The sequence below is a fragment of the Camelus dromedarius genome, chromosome 5 (genome assembly GCF_036321535.1).
Source record: "Camelus dromedarius isolate mCamDro1 chromosome 5, mCamDro1.pat, whole genome shotgun sequence".
Taxonomy (NCBI): domain Eukaryota; kingdom Metazoa; phylum Chordata; class Mammalia; order Artiodactyla; family Camelidae; genus Camelus; species Camelus dromedarius.
This window is the reverse complement of record NC_087440.1, coordinates 4,887,104-4,902,291: the sequence shown is the minus strand read 5'-3', so window position 1 is coordinate 4,902,291 and position 15,188 is coordinate 4,887,104. Positions and strand designations below refer to the sequence as shown.

Here is a 15,188-nt window from a genome sequence, read left to right as displayed (position 1 = left end):
GTAAGTAAGAAGCACAGCAAAGGACTCCAGGAAGTGAAAGGATAAACGCACAGCGGCAGGAAAAAATGCCTTTTGTCCCTGTTTGGGGGTTTTGGTTATCAATTTTAACCTACCCAAATCCTCTTCCTAAATCACGTGCTGAAAAACCTTTCTCAGAGGCGGCAATCTCCTGAGGCTTAGGCAAGGATCTTAATTAGAATTCTTCCAAACGTGATTTGTATGTTTGTATGTATGGTCTACACCGCCATTTGTTTGTTGGTTTGTTTTTAAGACCATCAATTCAGTTTTGTAAACAGAGTGCTCCTCTCAATGGGAATCATACCCATTCACTTTTATCACCAGCTGACCCAGACAGGGTGCTTGCCATGTGCACACACAGCCCCAAGCACCTTGTTAAAATGGAGATGAAGATTCGGGGGTCAGGGAGGGGCCTGGGGAGTCCGTACATCTAACATGCCCCCCCCAAACTGCTAGTGCACAGACCACACGTAGCAAGGTTTAGAAATTTGGAAAAGCAGAATGATGAAGATGCTATTAAATATAATGTTTATTTGGTTAACTTCCCTTTAAAAATATAAAACCAGTGCCTCTTCTACATGTACAAACCTTTTTTCTCAGAGAGGAAAATGGAAGTAACATATGATGCCAGAATCACCTAGAAACATTAATTTTACAGAAGCTTTCTAATTATTTGGAAGAGTAATCATTCAGAAACAAACCCTGTAAAAAACAAAGATTATTCCACTTCAAATGCTGTTTTGTAATTTTTGCACAGAGTTTCGAAGTTACACATTTTCCGAAGTCATCTGACATTTCCCTTCACCTGGGGAAAAGCTAATTTTAGCAGTGAACGTCCTCAGAGGCACGGCCCTCAGAGGACAGGGGCGACGAGCGCAGCCTGGCTCACCATGTGGTGCGGCTAGATGTCAGGTTGGAGGTGGGGGGGCTCGCAGGCGGGGTGAGCTGTGGGCGGTGACGTCATTAATGGCACTGCTGTCACAGGAGAAAGGGCCAGTTCCCAGGGGTGAGGTAAGGAATGTGAACCACAGAGATGCCAAGGGGCTAATGAGCCACTTGGGTGGGGATCCGGAATGCTCACATCCAAGGCCCAGGGGAGGCTGCGAGTCTTGGAACCGGAATTATGCCACAACGTGTCTTAAATACACCCCTTTATGTCAGCTGAGACGTGCACTGTTCGTACATTCTTAAGCCAAAGGAAGTCATTAAACCTTACAGAGTTGAACTGTTACTTCTACTGACATTTGCACCTTTAATGTCTCTTTAGGTAGATGTTTCCTTAATATTTTGAAGAAATAGTAATACCACAGTTACAGTGAGAGCTTTTTTGCCCCTTAAAATAGTGAAAGTCAAATTGCGCTCTACACTGGAAATTGACACACCATTGTAAACTGACTATAACTCAATAAAATTTTAAAAAATAGCAGACGTCTTTTTATTCGCCCTCTCTCCACCAAGTCAGAGTATAAGGCTCCGTACTACCTCCTAATGAGGCATACATTATTTAAGGGTCCCACCTTAGAAGAGCTTACAGCTCAAGCACAAGCTGAGAAGGGCTGACACCTCGCATCAGCGCCAGGCAGGGTGGTTTTATTTTTTTTTTAACATTTTTTATTGATTCATAATCATTTTACAATGTTGTGTCAAATTCCAGTGTTCAGCACAATTTTTCAGTTATTCATGGACATATACACACTCATTGTCACATTTTTTTCTCTGTGAGTTATCATAACATTTTGTGTATATTTCCCTGTGCTATACAGTGTAGTCTATTCTACAATTTTGAAATCCCAGTCTATCCCTTCCCACCCTCCACTCCCCTGGTAACCACAAGCCCAGGGACTAATCACAAGGTGCTGGATGAGCTCAGGTGGCAGGTCACAGAAATCCGAATTAACAGAGTGGCGGCAGAAACAAAAATAAATTGAGACAGCTAATAAAATGGTAAATTGTTCCAGCATCTCTACAGTTAACACAAGAAGTCAAAAAGTATTTATATTGGTGACCATTTATGCGCTGTCAACCCAACGGGTTTACACCGTGAAGATTACTTCCCCGATAGCAAAGCACTGCTCTTAACTAACAATTCTGAGTGGTGGAGTGAGGCAATCGATACATCTACTAGAATCAAACATCCCTCGTGAGCCATGTGACCCTAGACACGGTTCCCAGGTTCAGTGATCCACCTGAGGCTCGATGACAAAATACAAGACCGTGAGATTAACGCTCATCCCATCTGTGGACGCCACGAACAGACCCAGGATCCAGCACAGACTCGCAAGTCAACTACGTCGGATGCTGTCATACAAAAGTTGCAGTGAGATTTTAAGTTTCGGCTTAAAGAGTTTATATATCCCAGAAGTTCCCATTTGGGCCACAGGTTTGGGATTTTAGCCTTCTGACAGTCTTATAAATTCACTAAATGTGTACGCGAACATGTACACACTCCTCAGCATCAGAACAAACTAATTAAACGCTGGCACGCTATTAACACTCAGAACAGTAAATACAGTCATAAAAAGTTTCATGGTTGAAAACTCTTCAGAGAGATGGTACAAAATCCTGAGTGTATCTTTCGTTGTGATTTTTAAAAATTAGTGATTTCAATTTAAACTGTCCCAAAAGAGTAGTTTTTCCACGGACATAAATTATAGTCACATCGTGTCTCTCATCGAGTTCTACAGTGGACTTGCTGTTAACTTGCTGCCCAAACGTGCAATGTGTGAGTGACGGCAGGCAGCGCTACAAAAGAATGTCCTTTTTAAAAGAAAAAGCTTTGCACAGCTGCTTGTAATAAAATAACCAAACCAAAATGTTATAACTCACAGAGAAAAAAATGTGACAATGAGTGTGTATATGTCCATGAATAACTGAAAAATTGTGCTGAACACTGGAATTTGACACAACATTGTAAAATGATTATAAATCAATAAAAAATGTTAAAAAAAAAATAAAATAAAATAAAATAAAATAAAATAACCAAACCGCGCAGCAAGGGCTGATCAGATAAAGATAAATATAGTAACACACACGTTAAGTCTGAAATAGATCTGAGAAACATCGTGACGAGGACATTTCCATGACTGTCCTGACAAGCAATTTTTAATGATTAAATGTGCCTATGCGTGTGTATGTACATGTTTTATATCTAAAAGCTATTTATAACGCTCTTACAGAATCATAGAGTTGTTTTTATTTTAAACTATCAAATGCTAACTTGGTACACAGTGAAGCTATGATCTTTGTTATTTAAAATCAGAAGTATCATGTGAATTAACTTAGAAAATGTCTTTTTTTTTAATTTCCAAAAAACAAGCTAATTGCTTGTGAATTGAGGCACTATAAATTATGCAGCTCGATTTTAAAAATACATGGAAGACAAGTTCTAAGTTCTGGCACTTTTATCTGCTCTTTTACAGGAATTAAGGATAATTAAATTTAAATAATGTCATATAAACGTTTTATTTCGCTTTCAATTTATTTTAAAAACAACAGGGGTTGATCATTTGTAATCTATGGAAGTATTTGAAATTGTTTTTGGTGAGTCTATTAAATCAGTTAGTGACGCTTAAAGTGTAAAACAAATCTACATCAACCCAGATTGCAGCCATTAAGCTTATGGGTTTATTTCGTGGCGTAAAATAGCACTTCATAAAATCTGTTCTAAAATAACATTTGCTAATAAAAATAGGACCAAGATTCTTCTGAAATTCTATATGTCTTATAACCAGACGACAAGTGGGACTTCCACTGCTGTCCCTCCCCACTTCCCTGATCATGTACATGGGAGTCTATTTCTGGAATTTCTATTCTGTATGCCTGTGCTCACACCAGGATGATGCTGTCTTGATTTCTTTATAGTAAATCTGGAAATCAGGAAGCGTAATTCAACCAACTTTGTTCTTTCCATCTCCATATAAATTTAAGAATCACCTTGCCATTTTACAACAACAACAACAAAAAAAAAAGCTGCGAGGATTTTAGCTAAGCTTGCACTAAATCTATAGGTCAATTTGGGGAGAAAAGACATAACAATTCTGCATCTTCTACTACATAAACATGTTATGCACCTCGCCATTGATTTGTCTTCTTTCATTTCCCTCCACCACGTTTGATAGTTTTGAGTGTATGGATCTTATACAGAGTTTGTCAAATTTATTCCTAAATATTTCATGTTCGTTGACGCTACTGTAAATGGGAGTGATTTTTAAATTTTATTCTGCAGTTGCTCATCACTAGTACACAGAAGGACAACTGATGGTTTATATGTTGACCTCCTAGTCAGAGACTGCTCGATCCGACCACTAGTTCTAATGATGTTTTTGGTAAACGTCTTAAGACTCTGTCTGAACGTGCTCATGGGGCACTTGTGAATAGAGTTCTTTCCAGCCCGTATGCCTTTCGTTTCTCCTTGCCTTTCTACACGGGCTAGAACCTACAGTACAATGTTGAATAGCAGCAATGAAAGTGCACATTTTTGCCTTGTTTGCATTATTTGTGGGAAGGGTTCAGGTTTTCATCACTGAGGATGTCAGCGGTAGGAATTTTATACAAGCCTTTGGCCAGACTGAGGAAGCACCCTGCTATTCTAATTTAGTAAGAGTTTCTTTCCTTTTCTAAATTATGAATCAACACTGAATTCTGTCAAATGCTTTTTTCTGCCAATATTGAGATGATCATGGAATTTTTCTTTTATTCTGTTAATATGATGAACTGTATTGTTTTATACATCAGGTAAGTCCCATTTAGTGACATCTTTTTTAATTAAAAAAAAAAATTAGTGAATGTTTACTGGCCAGTGACTGAGGGCTGAATCCACGGTGTGCAGAACAGCTCTCATCACTTAATTCTGCACAGCGTCAAGCCACTCAGCCAGGGTGGGCGAGTGACGGGGCTGCGGCCCATACAAGGAAGTGGCAGAGCTGGGAGGGCAGGAGGTCATCAAACTCCCGCCGCGTTACATCAGTCGTTCAAATCAGAGTCAGAACCCTACCCCGTCATCTCTCCCCCAGCCTTTTGGCATTTCAGACACAAAGCCAAAGACAGAAGAAGAAATGCATCTGCCTCAGGCCCCCTTCCCAGCATTCCCAGTAACATTCCCGAACAGAACATCCACCAGGGAGCTCGTGTACCAGACAGTTCACCTCCCACACCCAACTTATCTTTTTATATATTTTTGAGTTTAATGCACTAAAGTTTTAAGAATTTTTACATACGTTTCCATGAGACATACTGGTCTGTAGATTCCCTGTTTTAGTGTCTTTGTTTGACTTGGCAGGAAAATAATGGAAGCCTCATCAAATAACTTGAGACCTGTCCTCTCCTCTGTTTTCTCAAAGAACTCAGGCAGGATTGGTAATGTTTCTTCCACAAATGGTTGGTAGATTCACCAGCGCAACCATCATGCCCAGAGTTTTCTTTCTGGAAAAATTTTTAATTACGGATTCAATTATATATATATATTTTTTTTTTAAATATATATATATATATATATAAAATCTTTGTTTTTTAATTCCATAGAAAACTTTACATTTAATATAATTACCCATTCTGGTTAAGTTTAAATTTACCGTTTTGATATTTCTTTTCTATCTTTCTCATCTAACTTTTACTACTCATTTATATATATATAAAGTGAAAGTATTTTAGATTTTCTATTTCTTCTAGTGTTAGTTTTGGTGAATTTCCTGACATAAAGTTATTTTAAGATTCTCTCATAACCCTTTAATATCTGTAGGATATGCAGTGATGACCTATCTCGACACTGGCAATTTGTGTCTTCTTTTTTTTTTCCTCTGTTTCTTGATTATCAGGTTAGCTAGCAGTGTTAATTTTTTTTTCTCACATTCTCAAACTATGGGCTTTGGGTTTTATTAATGCTTCTCTATTGTTGATACCAAGTCTTTTCCACTAACTTCCTCTTCTTTGTTAAAAGTGGAGGTTCAGTCACTGATGGCAGATCTTTTTATTTTCTCATAAAAGCTTTTAAAACTCTGATTGCTCTGTTGCTTTAGCACCGTCTCACAAAAGTTAATGTTGTTTTCATTTTCCTTAAGGTCAAAATATTTTCTGATTTCTCTTTTGACCCATAGGTGTAGCCAGTATTCTTTGAATTTCCAAGTATCTAGAGGGTTTGCATGTAAGTTTCAGTTAATGGTTTCTAATTTAACTCTGTCAGGGTCGGAGAATATGGCCTGTATTATCTCAATCCTTTAAAATTCATTAAAATTTATTTTATGGTCCATCTTCCTATTTTGATGGCTATTCCACGTAAACTTTAAAGACAACTTGAATTCTGTGGTCATTGGGTAGAGTACTCCGAAAAGATCACTCAGGCCAAGCTGTTCCAAATACATTTCAAGGTTTCTGTATCTTCACTTACTTTCTTTCCATTTGCTCCATCAACTACGAAATCTCCAGGAGAAACAGTGGATTTACGCATTTCTCCTTTTCGTTCTGAGAATTTCTGCCTCAAGCATCTGAAGTTCTGTTCTCACAGCGGCAGGCGCACTTGAAGTCACACCCTCCTGATGGATCACTCTTTTCCCTTCTGTCATTTCACGATGTCCCTCACAGGGACATCGTTCCTCGCTCTGAAACCTAGTTTTCCAGTATTCACAGAGCCAGTCCAGCTTTCCTATTTATTGTGAGCGTGTACGTCTTCTTCCATCCTTTCAGTTTTAACGTATCTGTACCCTTGTAAAGTAGGGCTCATAAACAGTATGTAATTGAGTCTTACTTTGTAAATCAATCTCTGTTTTTTAATTCCATAAAAAATTTTACATTTAATATAATGACCCATTCTGGTTAGGTTTATATTTACCATTTTGATGTTTTTCTGTCTTTCTCATCTATTTTATTACTCGTTCTTTTTTTGGGATTGAGCATTTTTAGCATTTCATTCTACCTTCACTACGAGTTTGTTGTTAACATTTAATTTTTTTAACTGGTTAGTAGCCTTTCTTAAGTAGAGTTTTGTGAGAGAAGAAAGCTAAGAGAAAGTGAAATTAATGAGTATTTTAAAATGTCTCGATGACAGTACTTTGCTCTTAGACGCATAGGATAGAAATTAACTTATTACGCAGAGTAAATGCCTTAAAGCATTAGGGCTTAGTTTTTACCAAATTCAGAAAAGTTCTGGTCTTTTTCTAATGCAAACAAGAACAAAACTTTATTATAAGCTATGGAAAAACACAAGGGTTTTGGGAGGAAAATGGGGAGAGGAGGAGTCAGTTGTAGGCAGCAGGGGTGTGCCCCTTGCTCTGGGGCCGGAGAGGACAGGACAAGGGCCTTTGTCTACTGTCCTGAGGACTCTGACCACTTGGGATCAGTGGGATCAGGTAACAGTCTCAAGTCAACCACCTCTGGGGACAAGATCGCAGGCAGGGAGCTCCGGGATTCCAGAAGTTAGGGCCAGGCTTGTGTTTCACCCCCAAATGGGGCCTGCCTGCACGAAGTCCAGCCTGGGAGGTAGGGGACACTGACTGTGTCTCCCGAAGTCACCAATTCAGGCCATGATCTGCCTCTTAGATTCCAAGGGAGGGGATCCCAACCTGGAGGAAGATGACTTGGACGGCCCAGCAGCCTTGTGTGCAGCCACGCCCTGGACAGGTGATGGGCGGGCCCTCACAGTGTGGCTGCTCATTCCTGTGCCCGCTGTGCAGGCGGGCTGCTGCCACAGGCCAGGACAGACATGCCAGCCTTGCTGGGAGAGGTGCCGGGCCCTCGGCTGGAAGCAGAGGGGCTCTGCCTGGGGGCGCCCCCGGGGGTGGGACTTAAGGTGGGGGCAGCAGTGCCTCCAAACCCAGGCTGCTGCTTGGTTCTGGGTCCCGTGGCCAGCATGGGGGTGCTCTGGTGAACGGGGCCCCAGGTGTTCAGGCCCCTGCGTCCCCCACGGCAGCGTGTGGTGCTCGGGCTCCGCGTCACCTCTTCTGTGATGCGAAGAGCTGCAAAGAGGCGGCACAGCTCAAAGTCACCCACTTGGCTCCTGCCACCCTTACATGCAGCTGAGACCCCGAACCTGCAGGGGACTGGGCTCGAGCTGGCAGATCTTGGGCAGTGCCGCCAAGTGTTGGGCCCAGCCCTGGTCACAACGCTGGGCATGTAGGCGGCAGCTGCACAGCCACGGGGGAACAGAGTAGAGGTGGCAGAAGACATCGGCTGGGTGCTGGCATGAGTGCCCATGGTGGGATTTCTGGATGACAAACTGTCAGAAGATGCTTTTGGTGGGGGCTTGAAGGCTACTGGACCTGGAGCGGACAGTGGGTCCGAGGTTGGGGCTGGAGCTGCCTGCTTTCGATACTGGGAAGAGCTGTCCCAGGCGGCGGCTCCACACTGCTGCCCATGAGGGACCGCAAGGATGGGCTGCGTAGAGGTCCCAGGGTTAGCAGGAAGTGTCACAGTTAGGTTAGGCCCACAGAAGCTCAGTGCAGACAGGCTGGTGGTGAGGATGATTAAGGCCACACCGTCATGGGGGGCCGTCTGCGGGGCCTGCAGAGGGGGCAAGATGCTCCCACTGGTGGTCTGGGGAGCCCCCGAGAGCAGAGGCTGAGAGGGTACAGTGCTATTCATCGGGGTGACCCCAGTCCCCTGAGCAGGGGTGAAGACGGCCAGGCCACCACTGGGGGCCGTCTGCGGGGCCTGCAGAAGAGGCAAGATGCTCCCACTGGTGGTTTGGGGAGCCCCCGAGAGCAGAGGCTGAGAGGGTACAGTGCTATTCATCGGGGTGACCCCAGTCCCCTGAGCAGGGGTGTAGACGGCCAGGCCACCACTGGGGGCCGTCTGCGGGGCCTGCAGAAGAGGCAAGATGCTCCCACTGGTGGTTTGGGGAGCCCCCGAGAGCAGAGGCTGAGAGGGTACAGTGCTATTCATGGGGGTGACCCCAGTCCCCTGAGCAGGGGTGAAGACGGCCAGGCCACCACTGGGGGCCGTCTGCGGGGCCTGCAGAAGAGGCAAGATGCTCCCACTGGTGGTTTGGGGAGCCCCCGAGAGCAGAGGCTGAGAGGGTACAGTGCTATTCATCGGGGTGACCCCAGTCCCCTGAGCAGGGGTGAAGACGGCCAGGCCACCACTGGGGGCCGTCTGCGGGGCCTGCAGAAGAGGCAAGATGCTCCCACTGGTGGTTTGGGGAGCCCCCGAGAGCAGAGGCTGAGAGGGTACAGTGCTATTCATCGGGGTGACCCCAGTCCCCTGAGCAGGGGTGAAGACGGCCAGGCCACCACTGGGGGCCGTCTGCGGGGCCTGCTGAGTGGGCAGGATGCTCCCACTGGTGGTCTGGGGAGCCCCCGAGAGCAGAGGCTGAGAAGGTACAGTGCTATTCATCGGGGTGACCCCAGTCCCCTGAGCAGGGGTGACGAAGGCCAGGCCACCAATGGCGGCCATCTGCGGGGCCTGCAGAGGGGCCAAGATGCTCCCACTGGTGGTTTGGGGAGCCCCCGAGAGCAGAGGCTGAGAGGGTACAGTGCTATACATTGGGGTGACCCCAGTCCCCTGAGCGGGGTTCACGAAGGCCAGGGCACCACTGGGGGCCGTCTGCGGAGCCTTCAGAGGGGGCAAGATGCTCCCACTGGTGGTTTGGGGAGCCCCCGAGAGCAGAGCCTGAGAGGGTGGAGTCGTGTCCATAGGGGTGACCCCAGAGTCCGAAAAAGGGGTGAAGACGGCCAGGCCACCACTGGGGGCCAGCTGTGGGGCCTTCAGAGAGGGCAAGATACTCCCACTGGTGGTCTGGGGAGCCCCCGAGAGGAGAGGCTGGGAGGATACAATGCTATTCATGGGGGTGACCCCAGTCCCCTGAGCAGGGGTGAAGACGGCCAGGCCACCACTGGGGGCCATCTGCGGGGCCTGCAGAGGGGCCAAGATGCTCCCACTGGTGGTCTGGGAAGCCCCCGAGAGCAGAGGCTGAGAGGGTACAGTGCTATACATTGGGGTGACCCCAGTCCCCTGAGCGGGGTTCACGAAGGCCAGGGCACCACTGGGGGCCGTCTGCGGAGCCTTCAGAGGGGGCAAGATGCTCCCACTGGTGGTTTGGGGAGCCCCCGAGAGCAGAGGCTGAGAGGGTGGAGTCGTGTCCATAGGGGTGACCCCAGAGTCCGAAAAAGGGGTGAAGACGGCCAGGCCACCACTGGGGGCCATCTGTGGGGCCTTCAGAGAGGGCAAGATACTCCCACTGGTGGTCTGGGGAGCCCCCGAGAGGAGAGGCTGGGAGGATACAATGCTATTCATGGGGGTGACCCCAGTCCCCTGAGCAGGGGTGAAGACGGCCAGGCCACCACTGGGGGCCATCTGCGGGGCCTGCAGAGGGGCCAAGATGCTCCCACTGGTGGTCTGGGAAGCCCCCGAGAGCAGAGCCTGACAGGGTGGAGTGGTCTCCATGGGGGTGACCCCAGAGTCCGAAGAAGGGGTGAAGATGGCCAGGCCACCACTAGGCGCCGTCTGCGGGGCCTGCTGAGTGGGCAGGATGCTCCCACTGGTGGTCTGGGAAGCCCCCGAGAGCAGAGGCTGAGAGGGTACACTGCTATTCATGGGGGTGACCCCAGTCCCCTGAGCGGGGGTGACGAAGGCCTGGTCACTACTAGGGGCCATCTGCGGGGCCTGCAGAGGGGGCAATATGATCCCACTGGTGGTCTGGGGAGCCCCCGAGAGCAGAGGCTGAGAGGGTGGAGTGGTCTCCTTGGGGGTGACCTCAACGTCCGGGGAGGGCGGGGGAGCCAAGCCGGCCTCCGTCTCACCCCGTAACATGCTATTGATTTGCCGGAACGCTGCTTTCTTCTCCACGTTGAGGTCTTCCGAGGTGACTCGGGAACGCAGTTCAGGGGGTGGGGGCAGCCTCAGGGGCTCCCCTCGCCTGTGTGGCAGCAGAGAAAACCTGCATCTTCGGGGCCTGGGACCATCGGATGTGTTCCCCTCGGTTCCCCTCGGCCCTCTGGCTGTGTCTGCATCCCTGTCGGGCCAGTTCGTCTGTGGTGAGACCACCGGAGCTTCAGCGGGAGGCTGGGGGCTCTCCTTCCTCGATTTCTTCAAGGGTTTCGGGGGCAGTCCGCTGCGTGCGGGACCCCTCTTCCTCCGCAGTGGCGGGGAACCCTGGGAGGAGCTGTACGAGCTGTTGATGGCATCTCTCCGGGGGCAGGAGCTCACGCAAGAGGTCTGGGGTTTCTCCACGCAGACGTCTTCTGAGTTGTTGGCACAGAGGTTCCTCTGCAGAGACCCGGGCCTCGGAATGAAAGAAACGGGGCCTCTCTCGGGTTCTTCACCCCTGGTGCCATCCGGGCTCCTCTGATCTTCCCCCTCTGGGACTGCCAGGTCTTCCTTGGCCAACCCTTTCCCGCTCTCACCAGGGGCCCTCGACACCGCCTCCCTGCACGAGTCCAGGGCACACCCAGGCGTTGCGGGCAGCGCAGGAGTGCGGGGCTGTTCCCTCACTGCACAGACGGTGGCTGTGCCCGCTGGAGACGCTGAGCTGCAGGACAGCGTGGAGGTCTCGGCGCGCAGCACGGCCCTCCTCCGACGGACCAGACTACAGGTGGAGCTGAGGACGCCCAGCAAGGAGCGCAGGGTCCGCGGGAGCAGGGAGCATCTTCTGTGAAGCGCTGTTACAAGGCGTCGATGTAAAGTCATGGGACACCTGTAGGCTGGCCTGCGAGCGGCCAGCAGCTGGTGGAGAGCCAGGTGACCCGGGCCGGCCAGGGGCAGTCGGCGATGGCGGGGAGCGGGCTGGAGGTGGCCGGGCCCTGGCGGCAGGTGCCGGCCCCCCAGGGCTCGGGGCGGGGCTGAGGGGCAGGGTGTGCTCAGGTAGTTGCCCATAGGGCACTTAGGTAAGGTCAAGGGCAGAGAGCAGGACTCTGAGCGCTGTCCTTCACTGCCAATTCTGCTGAAGGCCAAGAGCACACTGTTTGGTCTGTTGCTAGGACGTGGCTCTAGAACCTTGTGAGCAAATAATGCGCACGTGCACAGGGCCCTGTGGGACCCTCCCTGTGCAGCAGACACACAGGGACCCAGGGCTGCACACATGCGGATGCGCCCCCATCCCCCCCTCCACCCTCTGGTGCTTCCGGATCTCCTGGAGCCTGCGGATTGGAGGGGGGGAGCCCAGAGCTCTCACGGAACTAACTGTACAGGACGGGTCTTTTTTTTTTTTTTTTTTTTTTAGTATTGTTCTTTCCCCACCTTGACTGTGAGCACTGAGACCTTCACTATATTCTGTCAGACCACTTGATGCTGCCCCAAGTTTTCTCTTGGGCTTTGGTTTTGGCAATTTCTACTTCTGTGTTGTCAAATGCACCAAACTTCCCTTCTGCAGCATCTTGTCTGCAGTTAATTCCGCCCAGCAGTTTTTTTCATTTCAGGGACCGATTTTTAGCCCTAGGAGTTCCAGGCGGTTCTCTTTTACACCTTCTAGCTCTCTCCTTACGTACATTTTCATTTTAAATATCCTTGAGCACAAATATAAAGTCGTTTTGAAGTCTTTTTCTGCAAGTTCCACCATCTCTGCTGTATCTGCTTCTATCTAGTCACGGTTTCTCCCCCTACGTCACGTGTTTCTGCTTCATCCTGTGTATAAATTTCGGATTGATTGCCAGACATTGTTTGATGTGCTGTGTACTGCATTCTGCTGTTTCCCTTTACAGCACGTTGGGCCGTGGCCCACAGACAGTTAAGTTCTTTGCAGTGCAGGTGGACCCTCACTAGGCTTGTCGTTAAGCTTTGTTAGGGCAGGTTTAGAGAACTCATTACGTTAGGGTTAGTTTGGGCCCTACTCGCACAACCATTCTGGATAGCTACTTAACTCACATCGTGTCCTACAGAGCGTCTCCACCCTGCTACTCAAGAGGCTGCAGCTTTCCCCAGTCTCTCTTGTGTGAGGTCTGGGGGTAAGTCTCCTTACAGTTACCTGGTCATTCTTCATCGGGCCTTGCAGAGTTTTACTCTGTGTGAGTGCATCTTAATCAGTGACAAACTCAAGGGCACCACTGTGCAAGTTTCTGCAACTACCGTTCTGTGCAGCCGCTCTCTCTCCTAGACTGTATCTCACCTGTTTAATCCACTGCATCCCAAGAGAGACCATCTCAAAGCGCCTGGGTCCCCCTGTCTCACCCTGTTCTCTAGAAAACGCCTCTAGGCAGAGAGCTGTAATTTTAGGACTTTGCTTGTTTGGTTCTTTCCTCTCAGGATCACGGACCTGAGCTGTCTGTATCTAGTCTCTGAAGAAAGTTGTTCCGTGTGTATTTTCAATTTTGTAGTTATTTAAGGCAGAAGGGCAAACCTGGTCTCCGTTACTCCAGTATGGCTGGAAATAGAAAAAGGTACACTTCTAGGCTGGGCCTGAGACGGAAGCTTCAAACTGGGCTAAACTCATGAACAACCAAAGGTAACTAGGGAGTGATGGGATCGATCAAGAAATGAACTAATAAAAGAAAAAGGAGATTTTGTAAAAGCTCAGCTGAACACAGTAACTGGAGAAAACTAAAAGCATTTCATGTTTATATTCCATATAGTTCATACTCTTCAACAAATTGCTCAGTTCTGTAAATACATTCTTGCAAAATGCCATCAAAATACATTAGTTATTTGAAACATCTTTAAAGGCCGATCTGTATATTTAATACTTGCCAACCTTAGTGTTACATTAGTTATGTTCCTATAAAATTTAGTATAAACGGAGACAATTTGCTTCGAATCTGTCTTCCCATAGAAACAGTTCAACGTAGCGTTACGTTCCTAACCCTGGAGAGGTGACCTGGGGACAGCGGGATCATTTATGAGAGGTACCAGAACCCGGGCCCAGCTGCTAGGGTCTCCCCACTCTCCTCACACACAGCAGGACAGCATTGCCCCTGCTGAGCACAGACACGGCCTCCCGTGCTCCCCCTGTGGTGACCCAGCTCATGAGCGTAAACTGAACGGCCGCCTGGACCCTATTCCAGTGGCTAAGCGGCAAGAGCCACTGCCGGGGCCAGGCACTGTTTGCAAGTACGTTACGTACTTGACCTCACGACACCCTGTGGCCTGGTACTTCCATTACCTTCATATTAAAAATGAGAAAACTACCTCCCACAATTAGTGGGGGAGCTGAGATTCGTACCTCGGTGGTCCAGTTCCAGAGCCCGTGCCCCTAATCAGCGCTTCGGGGCTTGGCAGACGGGCCCGGGGGCCAGCTGCCTGTCTGGTGTCTTCTCAAAATATGTACGCGTAGGACAAATCTAATAGTACAGTAGGATGTATGTGTGTGCACCCTTCCTGCACACCCTGAGCCCATCCCCCAGAGGAGAACTTCCGACTGTTCTCGTTTTTTGCTCCTCTGATAGTTCTCTCTGTATCCCCAAATAATACACTCTTATCTAAAAGTTTCTAGATTTAACGACTTGACGTAGTATCTATTGATTTTCCTAGATTTAAAAATTAAAATTTAGTTCATCATCATTAATCTTCACCTGTCCCTCTCAGTATTTAGCCGTTTTATAATTACTTACGATTTCAAGGATACAGAATATAAATTCCCTGCTCCACTAAGCTGAGTCTGCGTCTCAATTCCTCAGATACTGGAGCCATCACACACCTCTCCTCTGCCCTTCCGCAGCTCACCTGGGGTCAGCCACACTTCTCCTTTAACAGCATCAAGGCTGTCAGCATTCGTATCTTGAAGTAAACAGCAACCAAACCTTTCTGATCACAGACTGGTTCTAAAAGTTGAAAATCAACAACCAGCATTCACATTATGATGTATAAATGTTATTTAATGCCAGGCCAAGAGGTGTGCTAACGTTACACTTCATTCTTTACAAACTCAATGCCATGATCCTGTGACCACTCCAAGAAATTAAAAAAAAAAAAAAAAAAAAAAAAAAAAAAAAAGCTCTAGTTTTAAGATTAAATGGACCCATTTCTTTGGCACGGACTGCTTAAAAGCAAGGCCTTTCCTCCCATATTTAGGCTAAAATAGGAGTTTTTCCTGGGGTTCCTAATGGTTTTCTTTCTGGTAGAGTGGGGGGCTGGGGGTAACACATCCCCAGGCTGTCAATCCTTCCTCTCCCTCAGATGTCTCACACTCCTGGCTCCAGTTTGGAACGATTGCCGTCTGGATCTATTTTATTCCCATTATTCCTGGGTTTGCTCTGATGCCCAGTTAGGTTGAGTCCTCTATTTCCAGAAGGCCAAGGCTGTCTTTATTGGTTATT

At 47.9% G+C, this 15,188-nt stretch overlaps 2 protein-coding genes across 3 annotated transcripts in view; both read right to left on the bottom strand.

The window, feature by feature from the left end:
- LOC116153395 (ubiquitin carboxyl-terminal hydrolase 3) overlaps positions 1–15,188 on the bottom strand; it is a 213,828-nt gene that overhangs the window by 149,226 nt on the left and 49,414 nt on the right. The window lies entirely within an intron of this gene.
- On the bottom strand, positions 7,660–11,817 carry LOC135321360 (nuclear envelope pore membrane protein POM 121-like). Its single transcript, XM_064486356.1, has one exon. It carries the CDS (start codon positions 11,815–11,817, stop codon positions 7,660–7,662), a length of 4,158 nt encoding a protein of 1,385 aa, XP_064342426.1.